Below are 20,379 nucleotides of genomic sequence, written 5' to 3'. Positions count from 1 at the left end.
TCCATCCATTCGACCCGAATTTATAAAAATGCACATACACAAAATTGCACAAAAGGCCATAAGGATGCAAATAAATTTTTTTGTTTGTCATATTTAGTTTATATTAAATCAATCCCTCGAAGTATGTTTACTTTAAAAGTCTAAAAGTTACCAATTAATACGATTTTATCGAGTTTTAAAAACTTGCTTTTAACTAAAAAAGTCAAAAATTTAGAAAAAGTGCTAATTTTTGAATAGGTACATTTAAGTTGTTTCTTGACAAAAAAAAATTAAAAATTGCATATTATCAAAGGATTTTACCTCTACTTTATTTCATTAGTACAAAGTTTGGACGTCCCGGCTACATACACAAAATGCCGCTTGATTTAGTAAAAAAAAATAAAATTGTCAATTTTTTAACTTTTTTTTCTTTGATTTTAGGTTAGAATTTTAGACAAAAATAATTTTTAAAATTTTTTAACCATCTTAACTTGACAGAAAATTTAATTTGCTATGAAAAGTGTCTTTGAACCATTTCAAAGTCAGGCTTGGTTTTCGAGTTAAATCAAAAAAACTGAAAACCGACCAGTGTTGCCGTTTTCTCAGAAATGCACCAATGGATTTAGTAGCACTTTTGGCTGGAGTATTCTTGTATGCCAAGGAATCATAATCGCCAATAAAAACTCTTGAACGAATTTGTTCCATCCAAAAGGGTCTATTCAATAGACTACAAGGTCATTGCGATGACACCCAGTCCTAAAACCCTGTCAACGCGTCCCAATGACATTGACAGAGAGATTACACGGTCATCGAAAATAGTCAATGCGTTGACCCAAAAATGTGGGTCAACGCGAGTGTCATCGTACCCGTCAACGCAATGACAGCAGTTTTCGTTGACTATCACACGACGTGACAGTTTTAGGACAGATTGTGACGACATTTTTACGTCAGAGTGTCAACGCGTTGACCGATTTCGTTGACCGTGTAATCATAGCTTAAGTACTATTGTTTCTAGGAGAAACAAATCTGAAGCTTTACAAGGTAGTTTATCGAATGGTTTATTACAAATAAAATATTTCTAAATAGAAAAATAGTAGATATATAAAATTACAAAACACTTAAAAATTTTGTTTAATGTATTTTATTTTGACTTTTTAAATATAATGGGCATTGATATTTTACATTTTCCTTAATTCAGATGCTTTTGTTCATGTAGGATTTACTAAAAAGTGAAAGATTTCGAAATGTCTGCTTTTTTTATCAATCAGTATTTTAAAAAATGAGTAAACATGAATGTAAAAGAACATATTTGGCGTCAATCGATAGGTAATATTATGAAGAAAGTCCTCCAAATTTGAGCTCAATGCGACAAATAGTTTTAATTTTATACAAGTTCAAATGAATCTAAAAGGGTGATTTTTTAGAAACTACCCACATTTTTCAAAAATCATTTTTACAAAAATGGTACCTGATAGAATTTTTCTGAAACCAGATTTAGATTTAGGAAAGTCTAATCTTTCATAATATCAAAAAATTATTTGAAGGAGAAAAAAAAGTTAAATTTTGCAGACCAGTGTAATTTAAGCCTGCTAAATTTGAAAGCGATACCCCGTTGTTTTCATGAGTAATTTTGAATTTTTCTAAGGTTAAAAGTAGCTTTCTAACAAATAAATGATGGTAACTTAAAAAACTCATTTTAAATAAGAAATTGTATTCTTAATTTTTTCAGTCGTCAATAGTTTGATATGATCTCTCAAATACAGTGAGAGATCTTTAAATTATAAATTATCTTAAAAAATTCAATGTTTCTTAAAAAAAGAGGTCAGTAAAAATCAAACAGCCGGATTTACACACATGTTTGAAAAACCAAAATTGCGATGGTGAAGTAGTTAAAAAAAAAAAAACATTCGTCAAGTCGTCCGTCGGACTGTACGCGTCATTTAATTTACTAGAAATAATTTGAAAGTCCATGAACGGTTTTTTTATTTAGTTTTATATCTCTTATAGGACGTATTCTTCCATATAATATTAAATGTTTGAGATAAGTACTGCATTTTTTTTCAAAAATGATTCAATTATGTAGATTTTTCAATTATGTAGTTTTGATAAACGTAATGTTCAGAGTGATTTTAATAAACGGGACTTTTTAGTTTATATAAAACAGGCTTTTAAGTTTATAAATTACAAAAAATCGACAACTGTTGCCTTTTTAAGTAAAAATTAACATATTTAGCTATCCTTGCATATCTTGTAATCTACTCAGGACTTTCATGACCTTGAGGACATTGTGTACAATGTACTTACACTTATAAAAGAATTTGCTTTGAATGTTTTAACTTTTCATGTAAAAAATAATAAAAAAAAATTCATTTTAATTTAATTTAATAAAAATATAAGAAAAATATTACAAAAATAGATTTTAAAATACCTAACAAAAACATTCATTAAAAGATTTCAATCTTGAAACAAAAATAGACAAATAATTTTTATTATATAAAAATTTTCAAACACTTTTTTAAAACAAGACAAAATTTAAAACAAATAATAAGAAAATTTGTTTAACATAAAATTTTCAAAATTTATTTATGTTATTCTTATTATGGTTTATAAATCGCTATTGTTAAAAAAAAATTCGTTGGAATAGGTTGAATCGTTTACGAGTAAGTCAGAAATAAGGAAACTAAAATCCCTCAGAAATAGAAGAAATAACTCTAGCATAAATATCTGCAATCTAACACTGGCTTTGACTTCTCAAATTCCCACTGCGTGAACTCTTTGCTTTCTGAGTTATGTATGTAATTCCCTTTTTAGCAAATACCTTTATAAAATGAAATCCAACAATCTGATCCAATCCTTGCAACAGCTGGTGTTCTGCAAGGTAGCCATATCGGTCCTCAATGATGTTGACTTCAGATTCTTCAATCTCTGTATATATAGTTTTTCTACCTGGGCCCCGTTTCATAGCTTACTAAATCAACAACACCAACTCATTAGCGATCTCAAAAATCAATAAGTAGTTGAATCCGATGTGTCGAGAAATACTAAATACTAAATAGTGCAAATGTTCAAAAAGTCCAATAAGGCGTCCAATAAAGTCGTTGATTTTACTGATGCAGTAGGTAAGCTATGAAATAGACCTCTCCTATGAAATAGGCCTCTGCTCCCCACTTTCCCCTCGTACCTTTTTTTTTTAATAACAAACTTCAGGATCGACAACCCCTAATTTATGAATAGAGCTTACTCCGCAATCGGTTTAATTAAGCGTTGGTCCAAAGAATTTTTCAAAACACTTTATCTCACATTCGCTTTCGTCAGACCTCTTCTCGAATAGCTAGCTAGCCAGGTATGGTCCAATTTGTATGTTAATATATTTTTCTTTTCATCACCATCTTCACCAATTCGGTTTGGTTCGATCTAATAAATATGTGGTAAGAAATCTCTCAGCTACAAGACTAAGTTGTGACTGTGCCGCGCTTATGTAGGATTCGTGTTGCTATATTTTGCTATACTTTGGCTGTCAAATGAAGGCGTTTAAAATACATATGTCTATTAAACAGTGGGCCATATGATGAACCTGCTAAGTGCAAACGAAGTTAATAGGACAGCTTTATAAAAAAACGACTACGTCTTAAACATTCAACAATGCTATTGAAAATCCAGTTATCATCCAGTGGCAAAGAAGACTGTAACCCATAACAGCGTCAACCTTAAAGAAGCAAAACAATGTAATCCATTTCAAAGATTCCTCCTTACCACCCCCTATTCCCATACCACATCCTTCTTAACTCACTCGTTACAAATTATGACAGTTAAACATTTGTAATGTGAATATTTTGCATACGTATATGAACATTTATGTAAAAATGAAAAAAAAAAAAAATGCAAAATTGAAAAAGGACTCCACATTCTATTATGAACTAACAACCTCGCTGCACTGCATGACAAACGATTTATTTGAAACTTGCACAAAGTTTCACACTCCTCAAGTGTATACCAATCATATATAACGAAAGCAAAAACAAAAAAAAAAACACTATACTGGCTACAAAGAAAAATGTCCTTTGACTTCTTATTAAGGGTGCAAAAGGATATACAAATAAGGCTGGAAGAAAATATCTGTCTTCTTTTCTTTAGTTTGTTGTTGTTCGTGTGTCTTTTTTTTTTTTGTCAACGATGACAGGAGTTATTTTTGTAAGCTTTTGTGACGTCAACACGGAAACACCCACATCTTTAGTGCTGACAATGTTTTGCATTATTATGTTTTTTAAGGACATAACCACATCCTCCTGAGAAAGTCCTTGATTGTATTTTGAGAAGTATACGAGTATATAGTACAATTGAGAGTCTTGTCTAATGTTTGTAGTGCTAGTGGGCACAAAACATTATGAATCCAAAATGCCTACATATATGATTTTGTATGCCAAACATTTGCTTGAGGTTTTCCTATTGCATCCGTAAGATACAGTTATTTATTGAAAATGTATCTGTTTGCTGCTTAAGGCTACTTTGGTCATTCTCTAATGATTATTACTGTTATATTTTGTCTTATCGATTCATGCTGCGGTATGGTTCTTCTAGGATAAAGTTCATAGAATGGCTTTTTGTATTCTGCTTTGAGGTTAATATTAACCGGCCATTACACCCTTACTATTTGGTTCGCATTCGAGTGGAAAAAACTTAGAAAAAAGAAAAACAAAACCAAACAAAAAAAAACCACTAAAAACCGCAACTCGTTGTTATTATTAAAAAAGTTGAGTATTCAGATGAGTTTAATGCTTCCCACCAGTTAACAGTGGAACAATTTATCTTCAATAAGGGAATAAAATAAAAGAAAAAAAAATTTCTAGCCTTTAAGAGTCGGCAGAAAATTTAATGTCCACTCATTCTTGTAAAAAACTACACGCTCTCACACGAATTCTTGAGATTTTTAGCTAACTAAACATGGGCTCGTCGTGCTAAAAATGTATTTATGTTTTAATGAAATTAAAAAAAAAAATACTTGCAAAATAAGGCTTTCCATTTGACCATTTAATTAGCAAATTCATTCGGCCTAGACCAAAAAAAATATTCATTTGTCCCACTGTAAGTCAGTAAGGAACTTTGGGTTCTGAATTTTCCCATTTTTTGTAACTTTCTCTATGCAAGGCAGAAATGTTCTTGAGGGTGACATTTATTAACGAGTAAACGTTCAGCCCTCTCCATAAAGGTCGGAGGGGATTGGTTTAATATGTGGCTTATTTGGCATTGCTGAGTGGCAGTGAGTAGACTTAGCGTATTTTTGTTTTTTAATTTCGTATAGAACCAGAACAAAATAAAAAAGTAATAAAAATAAAGAAGCAAACAATGAACAACAAAAAAAAAAGTTAAATTGATTTGAAAAAACTGTATTTAATATTTAAAATATTTTCTCACTGAAGCAACAATTTTTTTTAGACGAATAAAAAATGCTAGATCTGCAATGGGAATTTACTAAAAATAGAAATGAGAATGCATTATTCGTTTATATTGTTTTCACGTTAAAGTCAAGAGATTTACGTTTCACTTACAAATCTAGATTATGTCTCTTTTGTGTTTTCCTTTTTTTTTTTTAAGATACTTGACAACTTGGCACTTAGAATGTTTTTGACGGAGGAGATTTTGCATACCTTGTTTTAAAAATATTTTGATACAAAAATCGTAAGACTTTTTTGGAAAAATTAATTTCTTTAAAAATAAGTAATGTCGGTGCAAGTATTTTTTAGTACTTAAAAATTTTCAAAAAACTCCTTTGTCTTGGTACCTTATAAGACTTTGGACAATTGAAGCCCTGAGTGCCTTTTGAAAAATTAAGCTCATCGTGTTTATACAGAAGTACATCCGTACATTTAACACACCTTTTATCATGAATGTTGGTACTTGAATCCATACAACTATTTGACACAAACGGCACTGAAAGATATATTTCCGTCAACAGATTGCAACCCACATGCATAAACAAGACTGATGACATTCTCGATTCAAGTTCAAATGCAACTGAGCAATTATTATTTACCTGGTTGTGTGGGGGTTTCAATTCAACAACAACGAACGTTTTTAGTAAGAACCAAGAACGTAATTAAAAAACAAATTAAGTTATTTCTATAAAATTTAACTAAGCTTAGGTACATTTAAGTTTTCCATTTTTCATTATATCTATTAAAAAAAAAACAAAATTACAAGAAATCAATTCTAATATGTTTCGACACTGCTGACCAGTAGGGTGGATCAAAAAAATCGAAATTCTTTTTTTTTGATTTGGTACTCCGAAAAATCGATTGCTAGAGACCTCTAGAATATACACACCAAATATGAGCTCTTTATATTAATGGGAAGGTCCTCCGCTTTTCAATTTTCCATTTTTACATCAAGCTTCTACTAAAAAAAATCATTTTTTTATTAATTGACTTTTTAGCAAATTTTTTTTCATATTCTTGTAGGAAATTGAACGCTCTACAAAAAAGGCCTTATAAACTTTTTTCGTTTATCTAACCGTTTAATAGATATTTGAGGTCCAAAAATCTTTAAAAATTCGTTTGTTGTTCTTAATTTTGTAACGCGCAAGACCTATTCTTGTAGGAAATTTATTGCTCCACAAAAAAGGTCTTAATAACTTTTTTCATTAATCTAACTATTCTAAAGATATTTGAGGTCAAAGTTAAAAAAAATTATAAAAACATTTTATACTTTTAAAAATTTTCCAACTCACTGAAATGGTTAATGAGGATGGGTGTAAAAATTAGGCGATGTGGAGAGATCTTGTTAGTTTGACGAATAGTCGTCTAATTGCCAAGAAAATCTACATTTTTAAACAATCCACGTTTATTTTACAAAATAATTAAAAAGGAGACAAAATATCGGTTTCACCATTGGTGATGGATTTTTACTTGCGCTTATGTACTAAAGCACTTAGCGGTTACAAAAAAAAGTGGAACAATCGAACAATAAGTAAATAAAAACAAAAAAAACTAATTTTTAGAGTTTTTTTTCAATTAATTTTTTTTAAGTGTATTTTTCGTTATTTGATGAATTTTTTAAATTTTATTTTTAAGTGTTTATTAATATTATATGAAAAATGACATATCAATTTTTTTTCAAAAATCATCAAAAATTGGTTTAAAAAAGACCAATTGAATATTTTTTCTAAAAAAATGTTGTTGTAGGTACAAGAATCCAAATGACTTTGTTTGGAGATCAAAGCTTGTTTTAGAGTTTATAAAAACATTTTTTTTTTTTACCTTTTTATTATGTTTTATAAAATTCGTTGAAAAATCTTATAATCCAGTCAAATAAGGGTTTAACCTCGGAATGAATGTTAGTAGAATTTTTTTTTGCTCAATATCTTCCTTTTGCCATTCTATAACATATCTCAAAAGTCTAGAAAAATCTCATGTCCGCTTGTCGCGATTTCAAGGTCAAATCGCGAAATGGAGATTTTCAAAATTAGCAAAAATAGGCTATGGTATTATATACACATATGATACATGATTTCAAGGTATTTTTTAATGTTGATTCCAAAAAATCTAAAATCAAGACAATCTGACGTCTCTGGAAAAAGTTATACCTGTTTTTCATCTGTCAACTCATATTATTATAACAGTTGCAAACTTACTGCCGAAAAACCCTTAAAAGTTATGGTAGATGAACCAAATTTTGCATGAAGATTTTAGAATCCATCATTATTAAAAATCAAAACAATCCATTACGAAAAATATATATACCTACGAAATAATGGTATTTTTTGATGGAGGGGCAAATTTTAGGATATGCACTAAAGAAGATTCTTGTTCATCTTAGGAATAAGTGCTAATAGGCTAATTTTTTCATTTTAATCTTTGTTTGGATGTTCTTTAACTACCCTCAAAAATCTAAAAAAATCTCATGTCCGCAAGTCCTAATTTTCTTGGTTTGAAAATAAGGTGCAGATTTTAAAAAATTAATAAGAAAAGTTTAAATTTTTATATGTATACCAACATAAGCGACATGATTTAAAGGTATTTTTTAACACTTATTCCAACAAAACTCACAAACAAGTCAACCTGACCATCCCTGAAAAGTAATGCACTTTATTCATGTTGATCTGACACAAATATCTGAAGTGTAGTTTTTCAATTTTTTTAAAATCTGCACCTTATTTTCAAACCAAGAAAATTAGGACTTGCGGACATGAGATTTTTTTAGATTTTTGAGGGTAGCTAAAGAACATCCAAACAAAGATTGAAATGAAAAAAATAGCCTATTAGCACTTATTCCTAAGATGAACAAGAATCTTCTTTAGTGCATATCCTAAAATTTGCCCCTCCATCAAAAAAATGCCATTATTTCGTAGGTATATATATTTTTTGTAATGGATTGTTTTGATTTTTAATAATGATGGATTCTAAAATCTTCATGCAAAATTTGGTTCATCTACCATAACTTTAAAGGGTTTTTCGGCAGTAAGTTTGCAACTGTTATAATAATATGAGTTGACAGATGAAAAACAGGTATAACTTTTTCCAGAGACGTCAGATTGTCTTGATTTTAGATTTTTTGGAATCAACGTTAAAAAATACCTTGAAATCATGTATCATATGTGTATATAATACCATAGCCTATTTTTGCTAATTTTGAAAATCTCCATTTCGCGATTTGACCTTGAAATCGCGACAAGCGGACATGCGATTTTTCTAGACTTTTGAGATATGTTATAGAATGGCAAAAGGAAGATATTGAGCAAAAAAAAATTCTACTAACATTCATTCCGAGATTTACCCCTTTTTTCTCCTTATTTTACTGTATTATTATTATTATTTTCGTTATAATTTTTTTAAATTTTCGTCAATATATATTCTTAACAATTAATGGAGAAGAAGAAAACGTAAATCGTGTGGTTCGAATTCTCGATCTTGCCTTTTAGACAAAAATTTAATAAAATATCTGTTTTCATTTAATTCTGTGTGCGAATTGGATTAAATATCACTGGTCGGCAAAAAAAACAAAAAAAGTCGGGAGCAAGAACTCTATAAGGTGATTTTAATTAAATTGAGTGTGCTGAATTCAAAACCGTTCACAGATTTATTCCACCACCTCAGCACCATCAGCTCTACTTATACCTTCGCCAAAAAGTCTCAAAAACTAATTTTTAATGAAATGGTTTTTGATGTTTGATATAAAATACATACATATTTTTATGTAATACTCTGCTTTTTTTATCCAAATCAGGAGTCGAAAACTGGAATTTACTTAAAATCTTGTTCAAACAATCATCCACCAAGATTTTGAGATATTATAAATTTGTATTTCAAATAGAAAAAAAATAGAAAAAAATAAACATAATAAAGATGATAAAATATGGCTTTTTGAGATTTAAAAAAAAAAATTTTAATGGTGAAATTGTAATTCGTCCCCTATAGTATCAAAAAACGCGTGTTTGTGCCGTTAATATTCAAATATTTCAAAAACGTGATGTGCCAGTGAAATCTTAACTTCGGATTCAGATTCAACACACAAAAATCCTTCAGAAAAGTATGGTCAAGCTCTTTTTTCGTTGTTGACCAGTATGTATTTAGTCCAGGATACATTTCTGACACTCTTGATTGAAAAAATACATTTTCAGTTGCCAAAAATAAGGTTCAAAAATTTACCCTTGGCTGAATATTTAACACAATTCATATACTATCCAAATATGAAAAGAATTAAGGTTAAGCTACATGGGACCAAAAAGTATAGGTAATAAAAAGTAATTAAAATAATATTTATATAACTGAAATGGTTTATTTTTTCTAATTTAATTATAAAATTTGTGTAGTTGTTTTTTTTTTCATATTTAAAGACAAGGAAAAAAGTTTAAAAATGTTTCTTTAATCCATATTTTTTTGCAAGCACCCCTACTGTTAAATGTAATAAAACAACTTCCTGTTTATGTTTTGTTTTTTATATTTTGTTTTAAATTGATTTGATAATAATCAATTAAATTTTTTTGTTTACATTAAATCTTCCATTGAACTCAGCTCAGCTGAGAAATCATGATGGAAGCTTATAATTAAAACAAGCTGTATAGTTGCAATTTTATCATTTTTTTCGGCTTTCTCTTTTGCTGTGACATTCGTCCGTGGTCAATTTTTTCCAGTCGTGATTTTAATTTCGTTGTGTTGCGCTGCGCTAGTTGTTATTTTAATTTTAAATAAATTTGTTAACTGAAGTTATGGTGTTTATTTAAGAAGTAATACAATAAATAAGTTGTCCAATAATATTTACATAATATTTGCAACAATCATTTATAAAAACTTTTATATCAGTAGTTCCTATCTTTGTATATTTAACAAATACAAGCAAAACTTTAGAAAAAAAAATGATGAAATTATCTCATTACTGCAAAATAGGAACATTAAAGAAACCTGATTTTATGAAAATTGACTAACTTTGGAAATGTTGATATAAATTAAAAGAGTTACAGGAAATTAGTTTGAGTCCATTTTGATTACCTGTTAAAAATGCAAAGATAAACAATTAATAAAAACATCAAGTTTTTTGTGTTATTAAAAAAAAAAACACGAAGAATAAATGTAGTAGTATCCAAAAAAAAGTTCAATATATGTTATTGCAACAAAATTTATAAAAAAAATCCTTTGAAAATGAATGACATTTAATTTTAGCAAAGAAACAAATAATTGTTATTATTACTGTTACCTTAATTTTTCTTTCTACTTCTGGTATTTTCCACCACAGTAGGTGGTTCCTCAGTTTATGGTGGCTCATAACACTCTACCAAAAAGCAAAAAACAAAATATTTACTTCTCTAATTCTTCTCACGTACATTTCTATACGGGCTCATTAATAAATAGAAATGTAACAATATTCACGGTCAGAGATAAAAAAGTATATATTAAATCAATTTGTAGGTCAAATTTACAAAATAATTTTAACCAACTATAAAAAGATTATAACTTGCTATAATTTTTACCTAAGTCAACAATTTTAAAAGTTACCTCTGAATTAACCAAACATAAACTTATTGACTCTGTGACACTATAGTGTTTTGTTGTGTTTCGTGCATATTGGTGTTTTTAGTGTTGTTGTAAAATCTTTTAACTCAACAAGCAAGTACGTGAAACTAAGTCGTGGATTTTATTTTTGATTAGATTATTTATTAGTAAATATATCTCTGAGTACCTACAAACCTATCCCAATAATAAACAAAATTGCTCATAACCCATTTTTGACCGGCCAAAAAAGCTTTATTTTATTTCATTAAACTAAAGCATTTTTTTTTTATCTTAATCATAAAAAAATTTAATCAATTTTAAATTGATGTAAGTGTGATTATCCGAAGCCGAACTACAGACAGAAGTGTTATCTACTTATTACAAATGTAATAGTCTGATATTTGTGCAATACAAAATCAACAAACAACAGCTTTTATTTAAAACAGCTGATGTAATACAGGGTGCTACTGAAATACTTGTCGATGTACTTTTTAATTTTGTACATGTTCTCTAATTAAAACATTATTATTTAAAATATTTAAGAAACTTACACGTGTGTATCAATGCAAATTTAAATAATAGAAACTTTTTTTATGAAAAGGATATGTGTTTATATTGATTGTTATAAAAACGTGTCTAAGAAGTATTTCCCATTGTATAAAGAAACTAGTTAATAACACTCTGTTTTAACTATTTTTTTTGTGCTTTTCTTAACAATGATTCTAGAAATGTTTTTGTTTTATTTTTTGTTTTATTTATTGATTAAGAGTTTTCTTAAGCAAATATATTAAGATAATACTTAGTCTTTGTGTGTAGTTAAAAGATAACAATAGTCAACCAGACAGAGGGTTTCTGCACTATAATAGTTACTATAAATTCTACCGGTGGTCAGTATAACGCTGATATTCAAGATTAATTAGACACATACGTATGTTATATTTGAGCAAATTCGTATTACTCCGAAAATTAAAAATATAAATTTAAATAAATGTAAATATAATAAAATATTAAATCAATCGTATAAATATTGGCTCGAAAGTTAAACATCATAAAAAAGGTGAAGTTCATTTGATTATCTAACTAAACATAATTTGTTTACTTGTTATCATTATAAATAAAAAATTTGATCAGATAGTGAAGAAATAAACTTTCCAAAGGAAAACAACCAAAGTGTAAACAACTAACAACTAAAGTTTATGTGAAAGAAAATCAAAATAGAAAAATATCCTTCTAATTCTATACGCAATACATACGTTTCTTTGTTTGAAAGAATGTCAAAAAAATGTGCATGTTTAATTTTTGTTATCGAATTTTGGTGCATCGTCCAAATAAAGGTTTCTTTTAATGAAGTAAAAATATTTGTATTAAAAATTATAAAAAATGACAGCGAAAGGATTCTCATCGGATTCTTTCCATTTGTAAGGTATTAGATGTTGTCGTTCAGTAAATAGGCCCATTCATTGCTCGAAATTTCCGCTCAGAATTCTGCCCGCTTATAAAACATTATTTTCAAAGACAGTAAATATGACAAAACAATCACAGATTCAAATTCTGTTTACCTTAGCAAAACTCAAAATTTGTGATCAAAAGTAGTATTCGGAAAATCTCAAATTTTGATAATAGTAAAAATAATAAATTAAAAAAAAACATGCCATTGAAATTATTAAAATGGCTTTTGTGGTTACCCAGTATTAAACTGAGTAAATATTGATAACTGTAAACAACAATAAACGATTACTTTTATTTATCCTTATTCATTAGCACTAATTTGTTTTTGTTTACCGTGCAAAATTTTACTGAGCTTAGTACTGAGTTACCACAAAATCAGCAAAACAATTTAATTTATCTTAATATTTTTTTCGGTGTTTTAATATCAGAATATTTATTCAGCTTAATAAATAATGAATCTTTTTTAAACATTCAAACAAATAATCATTTTTATCAAAAAACAAAACCGACTTCCATGGATCAAAACTGGGTTTTATGGTTTTTCTAATAGTTCCTATGGCTAGAACTGAACGAAATTAAAGTGGAACCACATTGCAGCCACCAGCTTTCCAATAGAAAAAGAATTATCAAAATGGGTTCACTCAGTCCAAAGTTATGAGGTAAAAAAAAAATACCTCCTTTTTGGAAGTCGGTAAAAAACATTTTATTTTTTAATTGATTTTTTTTTTTTTTGAAAGTAAGTTTTTATTTTGCAAATAATGTTACTAAGTAGAGCTAAGGCTGCTATTCCGATTCGGGATAACTGCTGTCAATTACACTGGTCTGCAAGAAAATCCTCCTTTAAATAAAACTATACTTTTCTAAAGGATTTTTGTATGCTGATTCCGAATCCGAAGTCAGAATTGATCTAGCACGTCACGTTTGTTAGATATTGCCGTTTGAAAATCTCAAAACCCATTTTTTTTGCTGTTTTCGAAGAAATATTTTGGCATAATGTTATATTTTTCAATTAAAATTTTTACCGTTTATAAAAGAACTTATTTTTTCCTTTCAAATTCAGTTTCAGTCTTCTCAATATCTCTTTTCTTCTCCGAGATATCTTAATTTAAGTAAGTTTAGTAGGTTTGGCATATCTTATCATAAAAAATTGATCTCTAAAAATTAATATATCTTTCTCCCTAGAACAAAAATATACTTTTCTAATGGACTTTAGTGTGCTGATTTTGAATCCGAACTCAAAAAATTTCGGTCAGCTCTGGTTTGTGAAATATAGTAGTTTTTATTGAGATTTTCTAAGAACTTGATTTTGTGATACTTTAATGCGAATATCTTAAAATAATCACGTGATAGAATCTTTTTGACTTCGGATTCTAACTCAACACATCAAAAACTATACCTAAGAAAAGTATACTTTTGTTTCTAGGAGAAACAAATCTGAAGCTTTACAAGGCAGTTTATCGAATGGTTTATTACAAATAAGATATTTCTAAATAGATAAATAGCATATAAAATTACAAAACACGTAAAAATTTTGTTTAATGTATTTTATTATGGTTTTCTTTACATATTTGACTTTTTAAATATAATGGGCGTTGATATTTTACATTTTCCTTAATTAAGGTGTTTTTGTTCATGTTTTATTAACTAAAAAGTAAAGGATTTCGATATTTCTGCTTTTTTTATAAATCAATATTTTAAAATATGAGTAAACATTAATGTAAAAGGACATATTTGATGTCAATCGATAGGCCATATTACGAGGAATAAGTCCTCCAAATTTGAGCTCAATGCTACAAATATTTTTAATTTTGCACGAGTTCAAATAAATCTAAAAGGTTGATTTTTTAGAAACTACCCACATTTTTCAAAAATCATTTTTACAAAAATGGTACCTGATAGAATTTTTCTGAAACCAGATTTAGATTGAAGAAAGTCTAATCTTTCATAATATCAAAAAATTATTTGAAGGAGAAAAAAAAAAGTTCAATTTTGCAGACCAGTGTTATTCTGCTCTTCAACTGAGCAGAGAAGAGTTGCGATTGCTCTTCAATATAGCTGCTCACTGCTCAGGCCTCAACCTTACAAAATTCCAACCCAATCCATTTTTCTGTGTTATTTTTGTCTCTTATATTTACAATGATGATTATGTGAAGCGATCAAGTGAATAGGAAGAACAATAAAAATTTTCTATGCTCTTTATTAGCCAAACTGCACTCTGTTGCTTGAAACTTCACTGCTCTTTTTTAGAAAATGTTGTCGGCTCTTTAAAGTATCACTGTTTTTTTGTGAGCATTCTGTTCTTTGCATTTCTAATGATTTGATAAATGATTAGAAAAAACAAAGATGTAGAAAAAAGTTTACCACGATTATTACGAAACAGAAAACTTCTATATGAAATACCATTGTTTCAGTGTAAAGAGTTATTTCTAATTTTAAATCAAATTCAAAATCAGGAAGCTATTTAAAGAGTAATTTGCGGCGTCAAACTGCTACTTAAAGAGTAAAAAGATAGCAGCTATTAATCGCTGCTTTTTATATGCTGCTCACTGATATTTCTGATCTTTAAAGAAGTTTTTCCACAGTAGTTTTTTTAATACATAATTTATATATGTATTTAATAAATAATGAGAAGGAATTAGTAATAGTTTTTGTTTTACCCATTTTTGATACATACAGTATACATTGTCAAAAAATGTATTTATTTTATAATCTTCGTCGAAAACTTCAAGTTAAGCTTTTTTAAGGCACCTCCTTAAACATATAAAAAATTTAGCCTTCTCGGTTCATTTGTATTTCTAAGCCGTTTTTCTGACGAAATGACTGGGCTTAGAAAATCAGACACTAAGAGAACGATTCAATGGCAGGTACCGCTAATATCAGTACCAAACCTTTTTTTATTTCAAAAAAAGAACCTTATTTGCCACAATACATGTAGGTACTTATTTTAATCAAAATCAATTTGGGAAAAAACCTTTTCCATTTTAATTATAAAGCAATAACCATTTAGTTCTAAAAAAATCGATTTATAACCTCTAGGGAAAAAAATCCTTAACTAGTTTGAAGTAAATCGATTCACAGGTATAGTTTGTAGCTCGTGATAGAGACATACAGACAAATAAGTTTTTGGCCCAGATTGCATTACAATTTTTTAAAGATCAACTATCCATAATTATAAAGAAACAGCTAACGTCATCAAAAAGTGAAATCATTTCCCACTTCCGCGAATTATAATGTCAAATTATAGTGAATTTCGAAAAAATGAAGTGAGTTTTTATATTTAATAGGAAATAACTTCACCAAGAAAGAGTGAAATTATTTCCCAATTGAGGTTATGTTATTTCCACGTATGGTAGTTTCCCTGAAGATAGTTCCCTGTCCCGTAAAGTACAATATATTGATAAGGAATCGTTTTTTTTTTTTTTTAATTTTGTTCTCTCTCTGTCCTGGTTTGGTCTGTAGTACTCGTGGTGCAATGGTTAGTCCGATGGACTATGTAAACAGAGGTCTGGGTTCCATTACCAGCCTCCACCACCTAAAAAAAATCGCCAAGATAGTTTAAGTATTTCTAAAGTTTGTTTAACTAAACTAAATTTATTTAAGCTGTGTAACCGAAATCCGACAAAATTCAACATTTTTTGAGAGTTGAAAATAAATTAATTTATCTCAAGCTATAAATATTTTTAGCTTTGACCATAGTCGACAGTTGTGTTACTAATATTTTTACTTTAATTTCAGGTTGTTATGGATCTTGCAAAATGGCTTTTAAAATCACTGACCTTATGTTCTTTTTGGATATGCATTACTGCGAGGTTATTAAATTTTTAAATTATATATTTTAATTTAATTTTATCTTTTTTTTATTTTAGTGATTTCAAATTTTATTGGAATATTCCCACATTCATGTGTGCAAAATATCAAATTAAATTTGATACACTCCAAACAGAATATGGAATAGTTCATAATCAAAATAACACCTTTCGAGGGGATCAAGTATCAATTCTATATGATCCTGGTAATTTTCCTGCAATTCTACAGAACACTTCTTCAAATGAATTTTTCTACAGAAATCATGGCGTCCCACAGGAGGGTAATTTGTCTGAGCATTTGCAACTTTTCGAATCGCAATTGGAAGAGCTAATTCCTGATACGAATTTCTCTGGCATTGCAATAATTGATTTTGAGTCTTGGCGACCAGTTTATAGACAGAATTTCGGAACCCTAAAGCCTTATAAAATTCTGTCAATGCAAATTGAGCAGAAAAATCATCCTCGATGGTCAAAAAAACAAATCGAAAATGAAGCTGAAATGAATTTTGAAATCGGAGGAAAGACTTTTATGCTCGAAACTTTGCTGACTGCCAAACGATTACGTCCAAATGCTAAATGGGGATACTATGCATTTCCGTATTGTTTTAATAATGGAATCAATCCGGAGAAATGTGCGAGAGGTGTACCCGAAGAAAATAATATGTGAGTTTATTTGTTTGCATTTCGTCATCATTTCTATAACCAGAAACAATTTTAAGAATCCAGTGGATGTTCAAGTCTTCTGATGCGATTTTTCCCTCTGTGTATTTACAAGAGAAAATTCCTCCTTTAAATCGCATGCCCTTAATAAGAGGAAGAGTAATTGAAGCTTTGCGTGTTGCAAATTATCAAAATAAAGGAAGAAAAAGGCCACAAGTTTTGGTTTATCACAGATATTTGTATACGGATACTTTGAAGTATATTGATATTGGAACTACTTTCGAAATGTTTAATGAGGTTAAACGTCAAGGAGCAGATGGCGTCATTTTGTGGGGTAGTTCTTATGATCTTGATTCTCGGTGAGTTAATTAATTAAGAAAAATTGGTAAATCTTTAAAATGCCTTCGTTTTATTTTCAGAATAAAGTGTCAAGAGTTTCAAATGTATGTAAAAGAACAATTGGGACCTGCAGTTCGGTTGGTTAGTATAAGATGATATTTTAATGAATTAAAGACACTTGGCACAAAATATACTTTTTGTATCTATTTTTCTCAACCAATGCAATCAATTGTAACCTAGATATTATTTTTAAATATCTTTTATAAAGCATGTTGTTGAAAAGGTCTAAAAAAAAATTCTTTCCAAAACAAAAAAAAATTTAAAATTGGTGAAAATTTATGAGTGCAGTTTACAAACAATAAAAAGAAATTCTATTAATAATTTAATACTGTATAAATTGCTTATCAATTACTGAGAGAAAATTGAGAACTATTCGTAAGCATTTTGCTATTCTTATATGGATCATTAAAGCAATCAATTATGATGCATTATAATTAAAATCCACTTAACACATATAATCATATACATTTTCATAAAAAACAAAACAATGACTTCTCTTAAAATCCAATATCTAATGTCTTTTTCGACTGAAAACACAGTCATTTAATCACCAATTATATTATTAGCTTGTCCAAGAGTAATAAAATGTTAAACTAATAGTGACAAGCATTTTGCATTGCTATAAGAAAACTCTAAGCTAAGTTAAATTACTATATACTCATTTTCACCACGGGTGGTGGGCTATTTGAAGTGTACATTTTTATTTTCATTTCTGTAATTTTTCTTTAATTGAAATCTTATTGACTTTTGAGATGGAACATAAAAGTATAATTGAACTATGATTAGTATAATATTCATGGAAGCAGATAAAATCAAAACTGTTGACAATAAATCGCCAACTTGTTAATTGAAAAGTATATTTATTAATTTGCGAGATAAACTAACAAAGTTGTTATGTTCTTGAAGGGTTAGAGGTATAGAAATAAAACTGTAACTATAATAAGCACTTGTAGAGTGTACACATGAACTTGAAATTAGGGACTTTTCAAAACTAAACTTCAAAACCTAACAAAAAGGTGTTTTTTTTTTTATTAAAAGCTTTAGCAATTATTATTACATTTTGTAAAGGGTCCCAATAAATATGTGTTAGAGTTATTTTTTTCTTGTAATTTTTTATCAACTTAACCTTTAGTTACAGTATAATTTCCATTTTGCGAATTTGTGGACACTCTGGTGTATACGTACTATAAACATAGTTTTTAATAACGAAGAAAAAATAACAAAAATAATAAAAAATTATTAAAATTATTTTTATTTTAAGTGGAGTTGAGGTCACTTGAACTTATATTGAATAACATAGTTTTTATGATTAAATGTTTTTTCTATGGTTTTTTCTCTTACACGTTTTAGAACTGAGTTTGAAATTATCTTCTTATTCTTTAGCTTATTTTACTAAACTTATCGTAATTATAACCTCTTGAGGGCACCCCAACAATCGTCTATAAAACTGAGTAGGTAAGATATTTTTGGTAACACGTATTTCGTCAATGAAATACCCTTATAAATACATTTCTATTTAAATGGGAATACACTTACACGTACGTAAGATTGTAAAGACTGAAGATTGCACCTCATTTTCAAATATTTACTTTATGACTACAAACCTACATTCAAAACGATATAAATGAGCAACTTTTTCTTAGAAGAGCAATATTAGATACATAACAAGACAACATAATATTCAAATGGTAAATAAATTACTTGCGTTCAAAGATTGAGAGTTGAAACTGTTAAAGAGTTATGATGTTTCTAATTTATAATAATTTTCATATTCCAGTCAGTCAAGTCAAGTCAAGAATGTGTTCTTTGTGAATAATTTTGTAATTACGTTTTCAAAATAAGTTGAATGCGACATTCCCAACGCAATATAATCGTACACGTGAGTGACACACATATTTAGTCATGGTTATCCATCAAATCAAGGAACTAATGTATTTTTACAAAGTGCACGATGTATAGGTTAGAAGTAGGTTGGTTGGTTTAGTATTCAGAAATATTCAAACAAAAATCCCAACAGTGTTAGATTTTTAATATATAATATTGAATTCACTTGGGAGGTATGTGATGGATCACTTGAAATTATTATCACACATAAAGGCAATGGATATACGTGTACCAGTAGACCGAAAAATTGGTCTCTTTTCTGCATAATGAAATTTTGTGGAAATGAATAATTTTAAAAATCTTAAAAAATAGAGAATACTATAGAATGACATTTGATAATATCATATTATAACTTCAAGAATGGTTAATTTTCTTGGAAACAGTCACTAGTACTGGCGAATGGGTCAAGCTCAAATTTTTTTTGTATACCTAATTGGGCTTTCTCTATTTGCAAATAGCAATGATCAGATCATTTGAAAAAAGGTCTTTGTCTTCTAAGTTCACTATTTCAAATTAAATCTTAATCTTAAATGATTTTAAGTACATATGTATTGCCAAACAAAACCAAGTACCTAATTATTTTTTTGTGGTAGTTCTATAGGTATGAGATTTCAGTATTTTTATATTGAGTTGAAATCGTTTAAACTTTATCTTATTAAATTCCCAACCGATTTGTCTAATGAATCGTTTATTTCAGAAACAACACAAGTCCATGAGCACTAACTTATCAGGAGCAACAAAAACTGTTTTTTATGTTAAAATTCCACAACACTTCAAATTTAGAGTATGTCGAGTTATAATCTAGCTCAAGACGAATTTAAAAGCCTTTTTTTTCAAGTATTAGCGGTTTTTAAGCCTTTAAAAATTTTGTTTTTATCTAGCTACAGCTTTTGAACCCTGCTACTGATTTTAATGAATAAAATAGCAGTAGATAGAGTAAACCTTTACCTTTTTAAAGATTAATAACTTAAAGGCTTGTGTGTCAAGATTGCTGCTAAAATAATTTAAAACTGGTAAAAAGTCATGTAAAATGTTGCTACCGCGTGAAATATATTTTGAACCCTTTCCTTTCAGTTTTCGTATTTTGGGGGGGTCTGACATACTTAATTTTTTTCTAAAAGATGAATAACTATACATAAATGAGAAATTTTCAAAAAGAAATTTTTTGGGAAAAATGGACTTATTTTGTTTCTGAAATAAACGATTCTAATAAAGTCAAT

The 20,379-nt window shown here is 28.5% G+C and overlaps 1 protein-coding gene across 1 annotated transcript; it reads left to right on the top strand.

Annotated features, from left to right (window-relative positions):
• Window positions 1–10,097: 10,097 nt before the first annotated feature.
• LOC129913767 (hyaluronidase Tab y 2.0101-like) lies at window positions 10,098–17,579 on the top strand. The gene is made up of 5 exons (XM_055992611.1): window positions 10,098–10,198; window positions 16,146–16,219; window positions 16,277–16,879; window positions 16,936–17,235; window positions 17,296–17,579. The coding sequence occupies exons 2-5, from the start codon at window positions 16,152–16,154 to the stop codon at window positions 17,369–17,371; spliced, it is 1,047 nt and encodes a 348-aa protein (XP_055848586.1). The 5' UTR covers window positions 10,098–10,198; window positions 16,146–16,151; the 3' UTR covers window positions 17,372–17,579.
• Window positions 17,580–20,379: the final 2,800 nt, after the last annotated feature.

This window comes from Episyrphus balteatus, chromosome 3, assembly GCF_945859705.1.
Source record: "Episyrphus balteatus chromosome 3, idEpiBalt1.1, whole genome shotgun sequence".
Classification (NCBI taxonomy): Eukaryota; Metazoa; Arthropoda; class Insecta; order Diptera; family Syrphidae; genus Episyrphus; species Episyrphus balteatus.
This window is presented reverse-complemented; position numbering and strand designations above follow the sequence as displayed.

Bases quoted from the DNA above. Each gene is read 5' to 3' on its own strand.
- LOC129913767 (XM_055992611.1), top strand. From the start codon at position 16,152: ATGGATCTTGCAAAATGGCTTTTAAAATCACTGACCTTATGTTCTTTT. The intron at 16,220-16,276 runs GTTATTAAATTT...TTTTTATTTTAG, and splicing joins TGGATATGCATTACTGCGAG to TGATTTCAAATTTTATTGGA. The intron at 17,236-17,295 runs GTGAGTTAATTA...TTTTATTTTCAG, and splicing joins TCTTATGATCTTGATTCTCG to AATAAAGTGTCAAGAGTTTC.